The following is a 16,841-nucleotide window of genomic DNA, read 5'->3' as shown; positions in this document are numbered from 1 at the left end:
CGTGTACCTCAGTCTGTGTGTGCATAGGTAGCAGGATATGCAGAATGGGCGAGTAAAACATGTCAGGATAATTTCAGAAAGCATATTTGGTACATAAAAAAGCTTGAGACACCTATCTCGGAACGTAAGATGTTCTGGGAAGCTGTCCTAGCTGTGTTATGCTCCTACACAGCTCTGAGAGGAGTAGTGATGGACAATCTCGGGACAGACAAGGCCAGAGAAGAACGTATTGTCTTGGCCTGAAGATGCAGCCATGTCTCAGAGCCTACGATGATCAATGTTGTCAGCTCTGCCGAATCTACTGATTGCCATTGACGCGTCAGGGAGCAGCTCCGAGAGGAAGTTGAGCCGGGGAATCCCTGCGACGATCCAAAGTACGGTCATGTGGTTTGTTTTATCACTGGGAAGGAACAAATGGATCTTCGGGTGTAACTAAGTGACAGGCTCTCAATATGGTGGCGCCAGGGGGTTGATGAGACAGATGTGAAGGAGTTCAAGCCACAGAATTGGGCTTGGCGTGATGTTGCTTGTGTACGTAAGCAGACTCTGTCGGGCTAGGTAGGAAGGCTTGGCTGAAGCATCCGTTCCGGAACGTCTTACTCGACGTCGCAACAATTCGTCCAACTCGTCTGTCAAGATCACCAACGTCTTACGCACCACATCACACTAGATCACATCCAACAAGCCCGAGTATCTTCGCTTGCAACAAGCCTGCCTCATGTATTGGTGATAGAATGTGCAAGCGGTACGAAAAATGGGACGCGACGTGACCACAATAACATAGGCCTAGTGGTCGAGCCTCTAAAGCTAGGCTCCGGTGATCTTCTCCAGTACGACAACATTTATTTGGACATATCAAATTCACCGTGCAATATCTATGGTGATTTGCTTCAGTAACGACGGATTTTGAAACAAGGGCTAGGACCGGCTCACCTCTCATCTCACTTTGTCTACAGAGACATTACCCGCTGGATGGTGATCAGTGGAGAATACTATCATACTGATGTGGACTGTGTTATCTGCCACCAATGTAGTACCCACCGTTAGTTTATGCTGTCCCTGTTGTCATAAGGTATGCAACAAGGGACTTGGAGCGGACCTGAGCTTTATGTTGTACTGAATACCACCTCTATAAAATACACCACAGAGACTCTATGGCGGAGTCACATGCCCAAGGGTAACAGTTGTGTTTATATCGAGATGTTGAAGCACGCGTCACTGATCTCTAGCAGACAGCCAATCTAGGGGTTGCCTCAAGATTATAATCATACGACTGATAGGTCAATCTTCGTTGACCCTAAATTACTCAGCCAGCATAAGCATGGCAACATAACACACCGACTGATGAAAAAGGATTGACCCAAAAGATGCCCACCTCGTTTGAAGGCAGTTCTACACTGAACAGGATAAATCCATCAGCCAGTTCCTCGAGAGCGACTATAGGTCCTGGGCGATGAGAAGAACGGAGCCAGAATCAAGTTCGCAGCCAACGCAACTTTTGACGCCGACCTCTATCTCTTTCATCATCCAGTTATACGAGATGCATTGTTTGGTATTTAAACAATGCTGAGTCTATTGTCCTCCGAGACTGAGTACTAGCAGGTCTGAAGCCCCTTCAGAGACGAAGACGACAGGTTGTCGCCCCTTTGATGTCCTCATTGACGTACTGTCATCATCCTACTTGTCCGCACACCACTTTTCTACTCCTGCCTTCACTATTTGCACCCAGATCTCATCTCGTGTCTTGCCAATGACTCTGGAGCGGCGGCTTGATTTCATCATGTGAGCTCGTCCATTTTCTGAGGACCCTGAATAGACATCGGGAAATACTAGACAGGCGTCATAGCAAGACTGGATCCCAGACTTCATCCAAGTGGCCACTGCGAACCGCACTAGGCTCGGGGATGAACATCTCTCCCACAACGGTTTCCAGAGCCGCAGCACAGCGTTTTGCAAGTGATCTGATCCCATCCTTAGCTTGCCGTTCAAGTAATCTCCCTCAATTCCAGCCTCCCAATAGCACCCAACGGCCACTCCAGATACACCCGCCACTTCTCGTCCACCGCCGCATATACCTCTTCCACAAGACCCACCGCCCATCCACGTGCCCACCACCTATCGTCCATCGTATAAAAAGTCCCCGCCCAAAACGCCAGTATCGCCAGCGCTGCCTGCTCTCCAGCCGCAAGCACTCGCACATATGCCTGGTCTAGTCCCGCCAGCCAGCCCAACAGGCTCTCGCGCGTTTCTGCGTCTAGTTGTAGGGCGAGCATGACTTCTACACGGCGAATCTCGGTTATGTACATCTCGACGTCCCGAGCGGGTTGGGTAGCCCGTACATGAGCCTCGAGCGCGAGGAGCGCGGCAAGAGAGTCAGGCGTCGCGGGACCCGGCGGCCCGGGCATGGTCATCATGTGACTGAATTCTGGTGAGAGGTCGCGGAGCCACGCAGAGCAGCCTAGTGTGATCGCGCGGATGCCCTGGGTTACATGGATGATGGTCACGAGGTTTTCGAGGTGCCAGCGATGAGGGACAAGAGTGGGTGGGCTTGCCTTGCCGTCATGCTGGCATGCGTGCTGGGCTTCAGGGTGCGGCTCATGGCCATCGCGGAGTGCAAGGCGAGAGATGGAGATGGTGTTGAGTTCGGCTGGCAGGCTACGGCTTGCAAATGCCCAGATGGTGACGAGGACGGAGAGCGTGAAGAGCGCGGGTGCATTCTTAGGGCTGGGCGCGTCGAGCATGCGGATCAGGGTGGATACGGCTTTGGACTGACGGTCAGCGGCACATGCGATGTACCTTTCTTGGAGAGATGGTGAGGGATTGGCGACGGCGATCTTATGGAGGGCAGCAGTTGCGAGGTGGCCGTGAAGCACGGTGAGATCAGGTTCGTCGGGGGCGGTGGAGTCGAAGGAAAGGGGAAAGATGATTTCTCTCCAGAAGCTGCGGCGTCGTGGGTCGAACATGATGGTCCGGCATGTGTGCATGAGGTAGTAATGTGTTAGATCAATGTCCAGTGTGGGTGTATACCAGCTCGGCTCCGGCGGACACTGACTTCTCTGCTCGGAGGCTGCTGAGGCTGTTGAGGCTTTGACGTGTGATGCATGTTGTTGTGTGACGTCCAGGTACGAGCATGCCTCTCGGCGCCTAATGCAAGCACTACAAGCTGGGGTCTTTTCATCGCACTAGTCCAGAGTAGAGACAGTCAATTCGATGGGGACTGATTCAGCCTGTTCATGGATCTTCAGATCTTACCTTGACTTTACGCTTCTTACACTGCCGGCAGCCCAGATGGGATTTCGGGCCGGACCGCATCTCGAAGGGCGAACATCGATGAACACCAACGACGCCAGTAGGTAGAACTTCGTGATCTATGTGGGTAATAATAGATGGTACAAGGCCTAAGTTACAAGCGCGAACGCGAACAACTGGAAGACGTCAGTCAGCCTTAGTCTAGGGACTTCTAAGCGAGCTTGGCCAACAACTTCAGACCGAAACGAGTATTCATACAATTAATGGCCACTGATCTTGAGGAGTTGAAAACCATCCGACTCTTACAAAAAACAGGCTGAAACTCCGACAGAAGTTCCATATCTAGACGGCAAGGCGGTAGTCGATTTCCCTTTCGAAATGTAAAAAGTTAAAGCTGAGTCCTTATAGTGAGACAGCATTTATCATTACATGCGAGATTTTGGTTCAATCTGAGGATATATTGCAAACAGTGCGGATTACGTGTATTTCTACCGAAGCGACTTATTCATACATTGTTGCATACAAAAACCCTTCAAACCAAATCTAGGGCCTAAGCAGCGCCAGGTCGTTTGACTGCCTTCGTAACCAAGATCTTCTACGTTTAAATCTTCCGCGAGCCATCTGTGTCATACTTTATTTCGTCTAAGTACCACAAGCCTCAGGTTGTATACGAATTAACTTCTCTCAGAAGCATCTCGTCTGGGCGCAGGCCATATGCAACCGCATGCGCCGTCACTGATGTTGTGCTCGCATTTCTGAAGCGGACGCAGCATTCGCACTGTAGTGCGTAGTGACTAGTTCGAAGATTCTGGCCAAGGTTGTATCTATCGCTGTTCAACCTCGGAAGGTGTTGGGATAGAAGATGAAGGATGCACGTTCGTCTTTTAGCCTTTCAGATGGAGATTTATTGTTGCTATACAGTTACATCAGACGACGACCTAACTATGCGATCCGTTTTGGCGTACATCGTAGAATCTATTAGCCACTGTTGAATATGGCATCAAATATCTCTTGGGCAGCACGACTCTCCTCAAGGGCTGTATTCGACTCAGCGTCTACGACCGGCGGCACAGCGGGCTGTGTGGATGCTAAGGAAACTGGGTTTGCAGTGTATGCATCTGATGTCTTTACGATCAATGTCGAATCTCGTGACTGGGAAGGAAAGTCTTGAACGCCCATGCCACTTGTACTTATTGGGTTGTTCACGGGCTCTGATGGTTTGTCTCCTGAAGCAAGATTCGGGGGCGGTACTCCAAATCGCTTGCAAAGCAGTCTTGTCGGATAGAATTGATGTATACTTCTTGTCAATGGACCAAACATCCCGGCTCTTGCAGCTTCCTGCGCCCCGTTGCTCTTCGTAAGGGTTCCGCTTACCTGACTAACTTGTTCGGGTGCATTCGCAGTAGAGTGGCTAGATGCAGCTGTAAAACGAGAAGCCATCATACCTGTGACAGGCTTGAAGACCTGGGCAGCATGTGCAAACTCTTCCAACTCGCCTATCCAGTCCTTTTTCGACATTCCCTTTGGCTGATCTGGCAAGCCTAGTTTTGGACTCGTGCATATCTCCAAGAAAGTTTGATATCGAAGTGCCTTGTCCTGATCAGTTCCGTAAGGATTCCAACCCCCTACCAATCTTCTTAGAGCCGCTTCAGCAGCCTCTGCAGGAGGCGGTCGTATTAGGTCCGAGAGCATCTCGACTGTTTTGTTCAGGCCTCCGGAAATATTTTCTCCACGTCCAGGTGGCAAATTTGTCCTGCCTGAGGCTGATGCTATCCGATTCCTAGCGTCAGCAGACATGAAATCAAATACCGATTTGCCCGGTAGAGGAGTCTCCCCAAGAATTCGAGCTCTCGATACGGGATCAAGAGTGGCTTTCTCCGTTTCTTTGACAACTCCTGGACCATTGACCCCCGTTTGCAGTTCTATCTTTGAGGACCACCCCTGGGGTATCCGTGGGAGTGGAAAGCTAGGCCCAGATAGTCGGAGAGAGTGCTTAGACAAGTGGAAGCCTTGCAGGGGTAATTTTCCATCGTGACATTTCTGGCATGTCACCGCTTTCTGACGTTCGATCCTGTTCTTCGAGGAAAGTAATGGTTGAGTTGCCGCTCGAGGCACGTTGATAGCAGGAGACTTTTTTGATCCTGCTTTCTTAGATTTGATGTCACGATTGGAGACCGACGTGAATGAGATTCGCGGGCCCATCGAATAAGGGTCTTCATCATCAGAACCAGTATCATTCAAAACACCAAGCCCAAAGCCACTCTTTTTCGATTGAGACTGCTTTTGTTTCTTCTTCAACCCTGGGTCTACAGGATCACGCAAGCCATGCCACTCGTTATCAGGGAGATCACCTGCCCTTGATAGTGCTTTGTCTTGCACCGTACCAAATCCTAAGCCTTTGTGGTCTTCTTTTCTTATTATTAGAACCAGCGGCGAATTAGGTGGAGCAAAGAAATGTGATGATGAAGTGAGGTCATCTGTGTCCACACCCTCAATTTCAGGGCCAAGATCAGCCTTCCTGCGCACTTTGGGTCCTATCCCCTGGCCCTTGCGCCAGCCCATCTTCTGCAGCAATCTTGCACCTATTGTGTCCTCAGAGCCCCGCGCAAGGTTCAGCTTAGCTTGTTCGGCGGGCGTGGCTCCAATTGACGCAAATGATTTTGAGGTATGTATGCGTTCCGAGTCAGCAGCATCGGCAAGGTCTTCCTCATCCATGAAATCCTCAGGTCGCTGTACAGTTGGAGTTGCAGCGTCCAAGTGTCGCTTCTGGCGTGAAGAGACGAAGTTTGAGGGCGTCCATCCTTCCTTTGATCCTACAGTATTGAAGTATCTGTATGTCCATGAGTCTACAATGCCATCGTAGAGGGAGGACTCGGTTGAGGCTCACCCAGCGCTGAAACCTCCAGTGAACGCACCGTGAAGCCTTCTCCTTCCCTGGTCGTCAGTCGCAGTCTGCTTCCATATGGGGACATAAGAGCCATCGTCACGGACAGACGGATCTATCGGAGGTAGCGCGGTGCCGAAAAAGACATATGGCGATTGTTGAGCTTGCAGGTCTTCTTCGAACGCTGCGCGAGTACGTTTGGAAGGCATTACGCAGACCGAAGAGGTTCACAGGTAGGTAGGAAAGAAAGCAAGAACGAGTCTACGATCACACGGCAGAGTGCACATCATCAAGTTGCGACAACAGCCGTTGGCGGCGTCAAGGTAGTATAGATTTGGAGTTCTGGATAATGTAGGTAATTAGTAGACATACGACAGTGATATCAGAAAGTCATCTGGATGGGGCTAGCGTGACGTTGACTGCACAGCAACGGTACCTATATTACAGAAAGATCGCACTACAGTACCTGGTCATTTGTGGCGCTCAGAAAGAGATTTGATAGGCACGAAGCTGGTTCGCGACGTGGGTGGTTGTGGAAGGAGAAAATGATGAATGAGGAGTGATGGATAGTATGATTAATATCCATAATGGGCTGTACTAGTTATTCACTCGTGGAGCATCATCGTAGACGCTTGCTTTGGTTCCTGTGCATGGATATGTCCCAGCAGTTTGCAGTGAGTGCAGTGAGTGCAGTGCAGTGCAGTACAGTACAGTGCATTCGACAAGTTGCCCCACGTCTATACCTCCTAATGCGCCTGTGTGCATTCGGAACATTATTTATCGCAAGGCATTTTGACTCAAGCAAGCGATCGATGACTCTGGTTACTTGCTGTCGATGGCCATCGTGGAATCCATGGTTTTTTCACGGTTCACCAAATTAATACCGCGCCTAATAACGGCCAGCTAAGAGCCTAACAGCTTTCCCAAGCATTAGCTCCTCGGGAGGCATTTCCCCCTCTTCAACACCTCAGCAGAACGAACAACCGGGAGTTTTGGTGCCTGGCGCGTCTTGGTACACCCTACGCACTACGCTCTACTTACCTACCTTGCCCTTCAGCTTCCAATGCACCTTTCCAAGAGCCTTGCCTGACCTCAGGCTTCTATCCGACTCTTCCAACAACTGTCTTCCCTTTCTGGATCTGCTCCTGGTATTTGCTCTTCCGTGCAGCGACACTATCATACTTCTTCAATACATGTTCACGGCTGGCAAGGCTCATGACCTTCGCTGATTGCCTTTGTGAGCGTGCTGCATTCGCTCCCCAGCCCCCCAGGCTTGTCAACACCCCTCCACGTCTTTTGGACTGGACAATCTAAACATCAGCGACGACGCTGACAACTCCTATTCATTGAACTTACTCGCATCATTCACTTCGCCCATTCACACCTCCTTCTATAATCTTCCTGCTACTCCCTATCTGCTGGACAAGATTGCGCGTTCGAAAGCTCCCCGCAGCCCAACCGGTCCTTGCATACGCGAGCTCTCTTCTCAGACGAACACCTTGACGCCTCATTTCTCTGCAATTCTTGCTACCACAGAGGACAATCTGAAAGCGCAGAAATAGCCATGTCCAGCACAGCGCCGTCATCGCCTGCCATTGTTCGTAATTCGCCAAGTTCCCGCCATGGCGACCGACCGCTTCGGACTCATTCCACTGCTACACGACCGTCGACATCTTCGACCGCTACACCCCATAGATCTCTCTCACAGTCTCATTCGCATACTCACTCGAATTCTGCATCCCACCATCCTAATCTCACCAATGTCGCACGACGAGATTTTGAACAAACCAATATCGCACAACAGCCAGCCCAGAGAGCTTCTTCACGCGAGCGTACCACTGCGCCCGGGAGGAATGACTCCACCCGAAGCTCACACAATACTGGTTCAAGACATGGGCATGCAAGATATGCTTCGGACGTCTCGGCGACTACAAACGGTATCTCTGGCGCCGGGAGCAGCAGTAGGACTCAAGGGCAGACCTCAAGGGGGCGCAGAACAACAATAGAAGCTGCAACAGGAGTTTGGGCACTGGGAAAGACCATCGGTGCCGGAAGTATGGGTAAAGTCAAGCTTGCAAAGAATGTTGAAACCGGAGAACAGGTAACTATTATGGGATCCTCCATAACACCACTCTAATGATGTCTAGGTCGCTGTCAAGATCGTTCCACGGCAGTCAACAGACGAACATAAGACGCAACAGGATCGTGAGAGAGCCGATCACTCCAAAGAAGTCAGGACTGCTCGAGAAGCTGCAATCGTCAGTCTTGTTCATCATCCATACATCTGCGGTATGCGCGACGTAGTCCGGACTGCGAATCATTGGTATATGCTCTTCGAATATGTCAATGGCGGACAGATGTTGGATTACATCATATCACACGGCCGATTGAAGGAAAAGCAAGCGCGCAAGTTTGGCCGTCAGATTGCAAGTGCGTTAGATTATTGCCACCGCAACAGCATCGTTCATCGAGATCTCAAGATTGAGAACATTCTAATTAGCAAGACTGGCGATATCAAGATTATCGATTTTGGCTTGAGCAACTTGTTCTCGCCTAAGAGCCATCTCAAGACATTCTGCGGCAGTTTGTACTTTGCGGCCCCCGAACTGCTACAGGCAAAGCAATACACCGGACCTGAGGTCGACATTTGGAGCTTTGGTATAGTCCTCTATGTCCTGGTGTGCGGAAAGGTACCTTTCGATGATCAAAGCATGCCTCAACTACATGCGAAGATCAAAAAAGGATACGTCGAGTATCCTCCTTGGCTGTCTGCCGGTAAGTCTTTGCTGTAGGTGTACTAAGGACGGCTGGGCTGATATGACAAAAGAGTGCAAGAACCTTATATCCAGAATGCTTGTCACCGACCCACGGCAGCGTGCATCGCTATCAGAAATTTTGAACCACCCATGGATCACCAAAGGCTTCAATGCTCCTCCTGAAAACTATCTTCCCCAGAGAGAGCCCCTCCAATTGCCCTTGGACCCTGATGTCGTCAAGGGTATGCAAGGTTTCGATTTTGGGACCACAGAATACATCAATACCCAACTTACAAGTTTGCTTGATTCTGACGACTACCATCGCGCAGTCAGATCCGCTGCCCAAAAGAACCAAGTGCAAACCCCTGAGACTGAGCGCAAGCGTGGTGTTTTCGACACAGTCTTCTACAAACGTCGAAACTCAACTACGAGCCGCGACACACTCACCAATCCATCAGCAGAAGCTTTGTCAGTCGGCTCTGACCCTGTCAATGCGTTCAGCCCTTTGATATCTGTTTACTACCTCCAGAAAGAGAAACTTGAGCGCGATCAGCAAGAGGTAAATCCTGGCGCGCTTGGCCTACCGACTAGTCCGGGTGAGAAACCGCTGAGAATCCCCGACCTTGTGCCGCCAGAAGCAGCGTACACGAACCACGCATCTTATGAGATGCCGGGTGAGAAGCCGACTGGTGGAAGATCAAGACCAAGAGCTCGAACTCATGGTGAAGACGAAGTTCAACAAGCCATGCAGGACCTGGCCTTGAAAACTTCCGCTGGACCAGCATCCCCAGCAATTGTCACTCCACCGAGCGAACAACCCCAGGTCAAGAAGAGTAGCACCGCTGGCGCTCTATTGCGAAGGTTCAGCACTCGCAAGCATCGTGAACCAGATCGCGAAAAGTCACATGGACCACCAAGAGTCTCTGTGTCAGGTCCTCCAGAATCGTCAAGTACTCCCCGTAAGAGCTTCAGTGTCAGGAGGGTCCGTGATAAAGAGGCGCCATCAACATCAACGCTACCACCCACCGAATCTCAGCAACAGCATGAGCTGTTGGCACCCAATAGCACCGGAGGCAATACAGCCGGAAGTGCCACCAAGCGGATTAGAGCATTAGGGAGGTCTGCCAGTGTCAATTCAACCGATCTCAGGAGGCGACTCAGCCGTCGCGGAGTATCTGCTACTGAACCTCGACCGACGAGTGAATCAGATAAATCCAGTATAAGCGAGAAGCGTACAGCTGGCGATGCTGCGTCGGAGGAGACCCACAACGAAGCAGCTCGACCCAGAGGTCCTGCTATGCGAGCCAAGTCTTTAGGACATGCCCGTAGGGAAAGCATTCAAGCGCGGCGTGCTCGAAGAGATGTTACTAGGGACTCGCATGTTCCAGAAGAGACAGACCAAGAACTAGCCGAAGAGGAAGCAGTAGATGGCTCTCGCAGCCCGGAAATTATGAAGCCCGTCTACTTGAAAGGCCTGTTCAGCGTATCCACGACTAGCAACAAGCCTCTACCCGTCATTCGCGCAGACATCATAAGAGTCTTGAAGGAGATCGGAGTGCAGTATTCCGAAATTAGAGGAGGGTTCAGTTGCCGTCATGCGCCCAGTATCGATCTCAACAAGGTTGTCGATCCTCCATCTCAGCTTAATGCAAGGGACACCAAGGAAAAACGACGAATCAGCTTTGGTTTCATGCCATCAGATCGTGACAAGGATGACTTTCGCGATCTGCATAAAGCCCCAAATACGCCCAGATCATCCCGACATCGATCGGGACAGCTGGATCAGAGCTATACGAACTCGGAAGCCTCCGATGAAAGTGTTGGCCGTGACGATCATAAACGGTCTCGTGCAAGAGCTGCGGGCGAAACAACGACTCATGTCCAAAGTGATCTTGGTGGCAGCATGATACTTCGCTTTGAAATTGTGTTAGTGAAAGTCCCACTTCTTTCACTCCATGGTATACAATTCAAGAAGGTTGACGGTGGAACATGGCAGTATAAGAACATGGCACAGAAGATTCTCGACGAATTGCGATTGTAGCGATTGTAGCCTGTTGGCGTTTGATATTATTCGACTTTTCAGCTCGGCTTTCGACCTTGACGTTCAGTTTGGTGAGCAATTTTTTGGGGCGACTGACGAATCTTTTTTTGTTAACATGTATACAAAGTTATTGCGAGCTGTTAGTCGCTCGCTCATATTCCTTCAGTCCAGCGTTTCGTTGTTCAAGGAGGGCCTGGACTTACTGAAATCTCAGAATATTCTTATGTGGCTCTCCATTCACAGATCAAAGTAATCAAGTCCAGTAGTCAGAACCATACAAACTTTCCCTCGATAACCTATTGTGTTATGATTTAGAAGCGTATTGACGAGCTTATTCGCAAAACCCATATTTGAGTCGTTTGTCTGTTACTGACCGCGTCAAACCAATCGGAGAAACACCGGCCCGCTTTCCCATCACACTTTAAGCTCCGTGGCTACCTACGCGTATCACAAAGACTGCCTTTGAACTCAATATTCATCGACAGCCGTGTATCATTAAATCGTGATGAGTACAACTCCAGCGACATGGCGTCGCTTCGAGACTCCAGAAGGAAGACCATACTACTTCAACGCGACAACGAATCAAACCGTATGGAATCGGCCAGACGGTTACCATCCTTGGAAAGAACATACGCATAGCGACGGTCGAAAGTATTATCACAATGAAGAGACAAAAGAGACGAAATGGCAAGCTCTTTCTAGTTATCATCTGTGGTTCTAACTAACAACCATAACAGGGAGATGCCCGCCGAAATGCGAGGCTCTGCTCCAGTACAAAGCTCCTTACCACCGCGACCAACTGCTGCGTATGTTTTGTCCGCGCGCATAATGGCATCACTAATCGCCGTCTAGTGCCCCAACCTTTGTAGCTGGTGGTACCTCCATGCCATCGTATGAGCCACGCGAACGCGACCGCGACCGCGACCGCGATCGAGATCGCGACGATTATCCGCGTGATAGGATGGGTCATGACAGACAGTCAATGTACCCTTCTTCAAACAATGCACCGTATGGATCACAACCTGAACAAGATTATGCTACAATCGAAGAGGCGGAAGCGGCCTTGTTCAAGCTCTTTAAGCGCGTCGGTGTACAAGCGGATTGGACATGGGAGGCCACCATGAAAGCTACAATAAAGGACCCGCAGTTCCGAGCAGTGAAAGATCCAAAAGACAGGAAGCTTGCGTTTGAAAAATACGTCATCGATCTGCGCGCGCAGGAGAAAGACAAGGAGCGGGACCGACTTGCTAAGCTACGTACAGACTTCAATAATATGCTCAAGAGTCACCCTGAAATCAAGCATTACTCCCGATGGAAGACTGTTCAGCCAATCATTGCAGGCGAGACTATCTATAGATCTGCAAAAAGCGACGAAGAGCGCAGACAGCTTTTCGAGGAGTACATCGTAGAGCTGAAGAAGGCACATAAGGAGCGCGAGGTCTCAAACCGCTCGGCAGCTTTGGAGCAAATGGCCAACGACCTTAGTGCACTGGACCTTGAACCCTACACTCGCTGGAAGGAAGCCGAGAGCATCATACTGTCCACAGAAAAGTTCCAGAATGATGAGAAATTCAAGGATATGACGAAACTTGACGTCTTGAAGACCTTTGAAAATCATATCAAGTCTCTCGAGCGAAAGTTTAACGACGCTCGACAAAAAGACAAGAATCTCAAAACACGAAAGGACCGCACCAACCGCGATCATTTTATTGATCTTCTGGAAGGTCTCCGCAGTGAAGGGAAGATCAATGCCGAGACGAGATGGATGGAAGTACATGAATATATCAAAGACGACCCCCGCTATAAAGCAATGCTCGGTCAGTCAGGATCTACTCCCCTGGATCTGTTTTGGGACATGATTCAGAGAGAAGAGGAGTCACTCAAAGACAAGAAACATGACGTTGACAGTGCCCTTGGGGTAAGAGCCATTCCTGGAGGTATTGTTCACTGCTAATTGGTTTACAGAACTTCCAAATAACCTCTAAGACATCCCTCGAGGAATATATGGACGTTGTGCGACGTGACCGCAAGACCTCTGGCATGAATTACGACACTCTCAAGATTATATTCAAGAGGTTGCAGGATAAGTCCCGGAAGCGTGATGAAGATGACCGGCACTATGCTGATCGTCATCAGCGCAAAGCCGTTGAGGCTCTGCGATCCAAAATCAAGCGTCTCGAGCCTCCTGTCACTCTTGATGACGCGTGGGAGAAGGTACGTCTACGTTTAGAGAAGTATGAAGAGTACCATGCTATCGATTCTGATGAACTACGCCGATCTGCGTTTGACAAACATATCGTTCGTCTCAAGGAAAGGATGGAAGACGATAGAGATCGCCGAGAGAGAGATCGCAGCCGCCGTAACGACAGGGAAAAGGATCGTGAACGGCCCCGTGAGCGCGATCGAGATCACCGTAATGGCCACTCTGGGCGCCATCGCAGCCGAACCCCAGAATCTGACCCCTACGAAGCCGACCGCAGGAAAGCACAAGCCGATCGTGAAAAGCAGTATCGGAAGTCAAGTCTGGGATTGTCGCCACCTCCATACAGGAACAGAGATCGGGACGAGCGTGACAAATACGACAGAAGGTCAGTCGCCCAGAGCCACTATGAGCGAGAGAGGCGGGAGCGAGAGGCAGAGCGGGAGCGTTCGTACGTGAGTCGTGTAGATCCTCGTGAAAGAGGCAGTGAGCTCGACTACGGAGACAGCAGACCTGGAAGTGTACGACGACGCAGAGAGAGTGATACGGAGAGCCTTGGAAGTCGAAGGGATATAAAGGTGAGATCAGCATCAACTTCCTCCTTGTCTCCATTCTTGTTCGTGCTCCCGCCGTTAATATTATGATATAGCGCAACAAACGCGACCGAAGATCGCCCTCGCCACGCAAGACGAAGTCGCCTCCGCCGGAACCCGTCCCGGCAAAGGAAGATCCAGGCCTTCGTTCCGGCAGTGAGGAAGGAGAAATCGAGGAAGATTAAGCCGCCGATGACGGTATGTTCTGCCGAGTCTACGGACAGTCATCTCACCGCAACGGTAGTTTTCAGTACATGACCAACGGCTTTGAGCGATTTCGGACACCACCACGTTTGCACACACACACACAGCCCCCCCTTGTACGGTTTTCATTTCACAATTGACAGCAGCTCTCGGTTCACACAAAACTCGGTACGTCCCATATCTGAGGTTCTTAATCACGGATTCGCTTCACAATAGCACAGCATTGCTTCGGTGTGAAGCGTAACATAAGTCCAGCTTTTAGCAGCACTCTGAAACATGCACGCTCGTCTGGAAGCACTAGTAGGCCCGTTTTGCTCTTAAAAATCACGAAAATGTAATATATTTATTGCCAGTTTCATCATCGTCTCTACTCGTGCACTTTCATCTGTGACGTCCTCGTCCATGCCCAGTTCAATATATCCTCAACTGCGTAGCAGTAGCTGTTCGTTCTCGCACCGAACAAGACTGGTCACGGTGGGCTTAGGACAGTTTAGTTGACGTGGGTGACTTAGTCGAGAAACAGTACTTACGCTGAAGAATGGTGCATCACGCTTGCATAACGACTCTGGTAACCGGGACGCGGCCGGATAAGTCTTTGGGAAGCTTTCAGGAAGAACAATTTCAACTCTCTTCCTCTAGGAAGAACTGTGATCGAAGGGTTAGCATATAGGTATAATTAGCCCTCTTTTCCAACACTTACGAAGTTCCCGGAGAGCTTCTGTTCCTGGTCAAGCTGCGAGTTCTGCTTGTTGATACGCGGGCGGTACGTGCTGGGATCGCGTCTGAACGTGACGTCCAAGTTCTTCAGAAACTTGTTACAGCCGGTCAGGAGACTCTCGGGCGAATTGGCGCGGGAATCAATGGACGGCTGGCCCTCAAAGACAATGACACGGTCGGCAAGGTATGTCGCCATGATGAAGTCGTGCTCGACGACAAAGGCCGTCTTCTTGAGATGCATAATGTAGCGCTTGATGACGCGGGCGGCGATGATGCGCTGCTCGGAGTCGAGGTACGCGCTGGGCTCGTCAATGACGTAGATGTCGGCGGGCTTGCCCAGAGAGAGCACGATGGCAACACGTTGCAGTTCACCACCGGACAGGTTCTGCACTTCCTGGTCGATGAAGTCGTCGAGCTTGAGCGGCTTGTAGACGTCGGTCTGGAACTGGGGGTTGAGGAAGGCGGCGCGGATCTGCTTCATGAAAAGCTGGCGCACGGTGCCCTGGAATTTGGGGGTGATCTTTTGTGGTTTCATGCTGATGCTCATGGGCGGAATGGATTTACCGCCGTCGGGCTTCTCTGCGCCTGCGAGCATACGGCAGAAGGTCGTCTTGCCAGTGCCGTTCTCGCCCATCATGACAATGATTTCAGAGCCGGTGAAGGAGCCAGCTTCGATGCTCAGGTGGAAGTCGCCCAGGGTCTTCTCCATCTTGGGATACCCGTAGTCGTTACTGCGGTCCATGATGAACTCTTCACCAGCCTCACCGACACGGAATGTGAGAGACTCCTCTCTGAAGCGCAGATTCTCTGTTGGAATATTGCCGTCAAGGAAGATGTTGATGCCTTCGCGGACACTTGCAGGCATAGTCACGACACCGTAGACAGCCGGTTTGCCGTACAAGACGCAAATGAAATCGGAAAGGTAGTCAAGAATTGCCAGATCATGCTCGACCACGATCACGTAGTCGTCAGGGCGAAGGAGACTGCGGATCATCTTACTGGCATTGAGACGCTGTTTGACGTCCAAGAAGGACGATGGTTCATCAAACATGTACACATCAGCTTTGGCCACGCAGGTCGTTCCAATAGCGAATCGTTGCAGCTCGCCACCAGAGAGAAGACTGACGTCTCGGTCGATGACTTGTCTTAGCTCAAGTACATCCAGAATCTCCTCCAGGTTATCCATAGTTGCGCGTGATTTGATGAGACCACCAACGCTTTTCACAGGGCCACGGATAGCCCTTGGAATCTGGTCGACATACTGTGGCTTAATGACAGACTTGAGATCATCTTCGAGGACCTTCTTGAAGTAATCTACGCTCATCAGCATTTGGAGTTTCTTCGAGAAGAGAGTAACTGACTCTGAAGCTCTGATCCACGGTAGTGTTTCAGGATCTCTGCCCAGTCAGGAGGGTTGTCATATCTTCCCAAGTTTGGCTTCAGCTTTCCACTAAGAATCTTCAAGGCTGTGCTCTTCCCGATACCGTTTGTTCCAACCAACCCGAGCACTTCACCGGGTCGAGGCAAAGGCAATCTGTGGAGCTTGAAGCTGTTTGCGGAGTAGCGATGAGCCACTTGAGTCTCGAGATTCGTGGGCAGATTGATAATGTTGATCGCATCGAAAGGGCACTTCTTTGGACAGATACCGCATCCAATACACAGTCTCTCTGAGATAAAGGCTATCTTGGAGGTCGGGTCGACTTCAATACATAGCTTGCCAGTCCGCACGACTGGGCAAGACTTTTTACACTCCTGACGACATTTCTTGGGTTTGCACTGTATTCCGATATGTCAGAACCGCGACGGAAGGGTGGGTGGGGTTCAGAAGACTGGCCTTGTCGCTATTCACGATTGCAATACTGGACAAGACGGGTCAGCATACACACATTGCATTGCACTGGCGTCATGCATACCGAGTAAGTTTGTCCGACATTCTGTAGAGAGCAGCGAAGCAACGGCAGCAATGGCAATGTAGAATCTAGTGTACGCTGTCGTTGCTGGCAGATCTCGAAAGCAGATGTCGAGATATTATTCAACACTACGCGAAATGTATACAGCAGTTGCAGGAGGGGCATTTTTTCGCGGCACCGCGGGGAGCACTGGGGCGGTAAGCGACTCTCCCTACACTGTGTTTGGCTCGCCTGTACCATGGAATTCTCTACACGGAATAGCACGGGTAATTCGCGGGCGCGCTCTG

The 16,841-nt window shown here is 50.6% G+C and overlaps 5 protein-coding genes across 5 annotated transcripts; 2 read left to right on the top strand and 3 right to left on the bottom strand.

Moving 5' to 3' along the window:
• Positions 1 to 1,985: 1,985 nt before the first annotated feature.
• EJ05DRAFT_482568 (uncharacterized protein) lies at positions 1,986 to 3,589 on the bottom strand (the record flags this gene model as incomplete). The annotated part of the gene is made up of 3 exons (XM_033745179.1): positions 1,986 to 3,182; positions 3,253 to 3,425; positions 3,556 to 3,589. 3 exons carry the CDS (start codon positions 3,587 to 3,589, stop codon positions 1,986 to 1,988), a joined length of 1,404 nt encoding a protein of 467 aa, XP_033604176.1.
• Positions 3,590 to 3,744: 155 nt separating this feature from the next.
• EJ05DRAFT_507361 (DUF1604-domain-containing protein) lies at positions 3,745 to 6,483 on the bottom strand. The gene is made up of 2 exons (XM_033747916.1): positions 6,137 to 6,483; positions 3,745 to 6,079 (listed from the first exon to the last, which is right to left on the bottom strand). Exons 1-2 carry the CDS (start codon positions 6,340 to 6,342, stop codon positions 4,228 to 4,230), a joined length of 2,058 nt encoding a protein of 685 aa, XP_033604175.1. The 5' UTR covers positions 6,343 to 6,483; the 3' UTR covers positions 3,745 to 4,227.
• Positions 6,484 to 7,697: 1,214 nt separating this feature from the next.
• On the top strand, positions 7,698 to 10,930 carry EJ05DRAFT_434213 (protein kinase kin1; the record flags this gene model as incomplete). Its single annotated transcript, XM_033741641.1, has 3 exons — positions 7,698 to 8,234; positions 8,281 to 8,908; positions 8,961 to 10,930. The coding sequence occupies 3 exons, from the start codon at positions 7,698 to 7,700 to the stop codon at positions 10,928 to 10,930; spliced, it is 3,135 nt and encodes a 1,044-aa protein (XP_033604174.1).
• A 460-nt stretch (positions 10,931 to 11,390) lies between these two features.
• On the top strand, positions 11,391 to 14,291 carry EJ05DRAFT_472693 (uncharacterized protein). The gene is made up of 5 exons (XM_033743235.1): positions 11,391 to 11,617; positions 11,668 to 11,736; positions 11,783 to 12,848; positions 12,896 to 13,708; positions 13,780 to 14,291. The coding sequence occupies exons 1-5, from the start codon at positions 11,436 to 11,438 to the stop codon at positions 13,906 to 13,908; spliced, it is 2,259 nt and encodes a 752-aa protein (XP_033604173.1). The 5' UTR covers positions 11,391 to 11,435; the 3' UTR covers positions 13,909 to 14,291.
• Positions 14,136 to 16,200, bottom strand: EJ05DRAFT_182994 (ABC transporter family protein). The gene is made up of 3 exons (XM_033739603.1): positions 14,628 to 16,200; positions 14,458 to 14,572; positions 14,136 to 14,406 (listed from the first exon to the last, which is right to left on the bottom strand). Exons 1-2 carry the CDS (start codon positions 15,972 to 15,974, stop codon positions 14,549 to 14,551), a joined length of 1,371 nt encoding a protein of 456 aa, XP_033604172.1. The 5' UTR covers positions 15,975 to 16,200; the 3' UTR covers positions 14,136 to 14,406; positions 14,458 to 14,548.
• Positions 16,201 to 16,841: the final 641 nt, after the last annotated feature.

Source organism: Pseudovirgaria hyperparasitica (assembly GCF_010093815.1).
Source record: "Pseudovirgaria hyperparasitica strain CBS 121739 unplaced genomic scaffold EJ05scaffold_2, whole genome shotgun sequence".
Lineage (NCBI taxonomy): Eukaryota > Fungi > Ascomycota > Dothideomycetes > Acrospermales > Acrospermaceae > Pseudovirgaria > Pseudovirgaria hyperparasitica.
This window is presented reverse-complemented; position numbering and strand designations above follow the sequence as displayed.

Excerpts from the sequence above, each read along its gene's own strand:
- EJ05DRAFT_182994 (XM_033739603.1), bottom strand. The coding sequence starts at position 15,974 with ATGCTGATGAGCGTAGATTACTTCAAGAAGGTCCTCGAAGATGATCTC. Across the intron at positions 14,573-14,627 it reads AGAAGCTCTCCGGGAACTTC|TTCTTCCTAGAGGAAGAGAG; the intron begins GTAAGTGTTGGA and ends CTTCGATCACAG.
- EJ05DRAFT_472693 (XM_033743235.1), top strand. The coding sequence starts at position 11,436 with ATGAGTACAACTCCAGCGACATGGCGTCGCTTCGAGACTCCAGAAGGA. Across the intron at positions 11,618-11,667 it reads GAGACAAAAGAGACGAAATG|GGAGATGCCCGCCGAAATGC; the intron begins GCAAGCTCTTTC and ends CAACCATAACAG. Across the intron at positions 13,709-13,779 it reads GAAGTCGAAGGGATATAAAG|CGCAACAAACGCGACCGAAG; the intron begins GTGAGATCAGCA and ends ATTATGATATAG.
- EJ05DRAFT_507361 (XM_033747916.1), bottom strand. The coding sequence starts at position 6,342 with ATGCCTTCCAAACGTACTCGCGCAGCGTTCGAAGAAGACCTGCAAGCT. Across the intron at positions 6,080-6,136 it reads ACTGGAGGTTTCAGCGCTGG|ATACTTCAATACTGTAGGAT; the intron begins GTGAGCCTCAAC and ends ATGGACATACAG.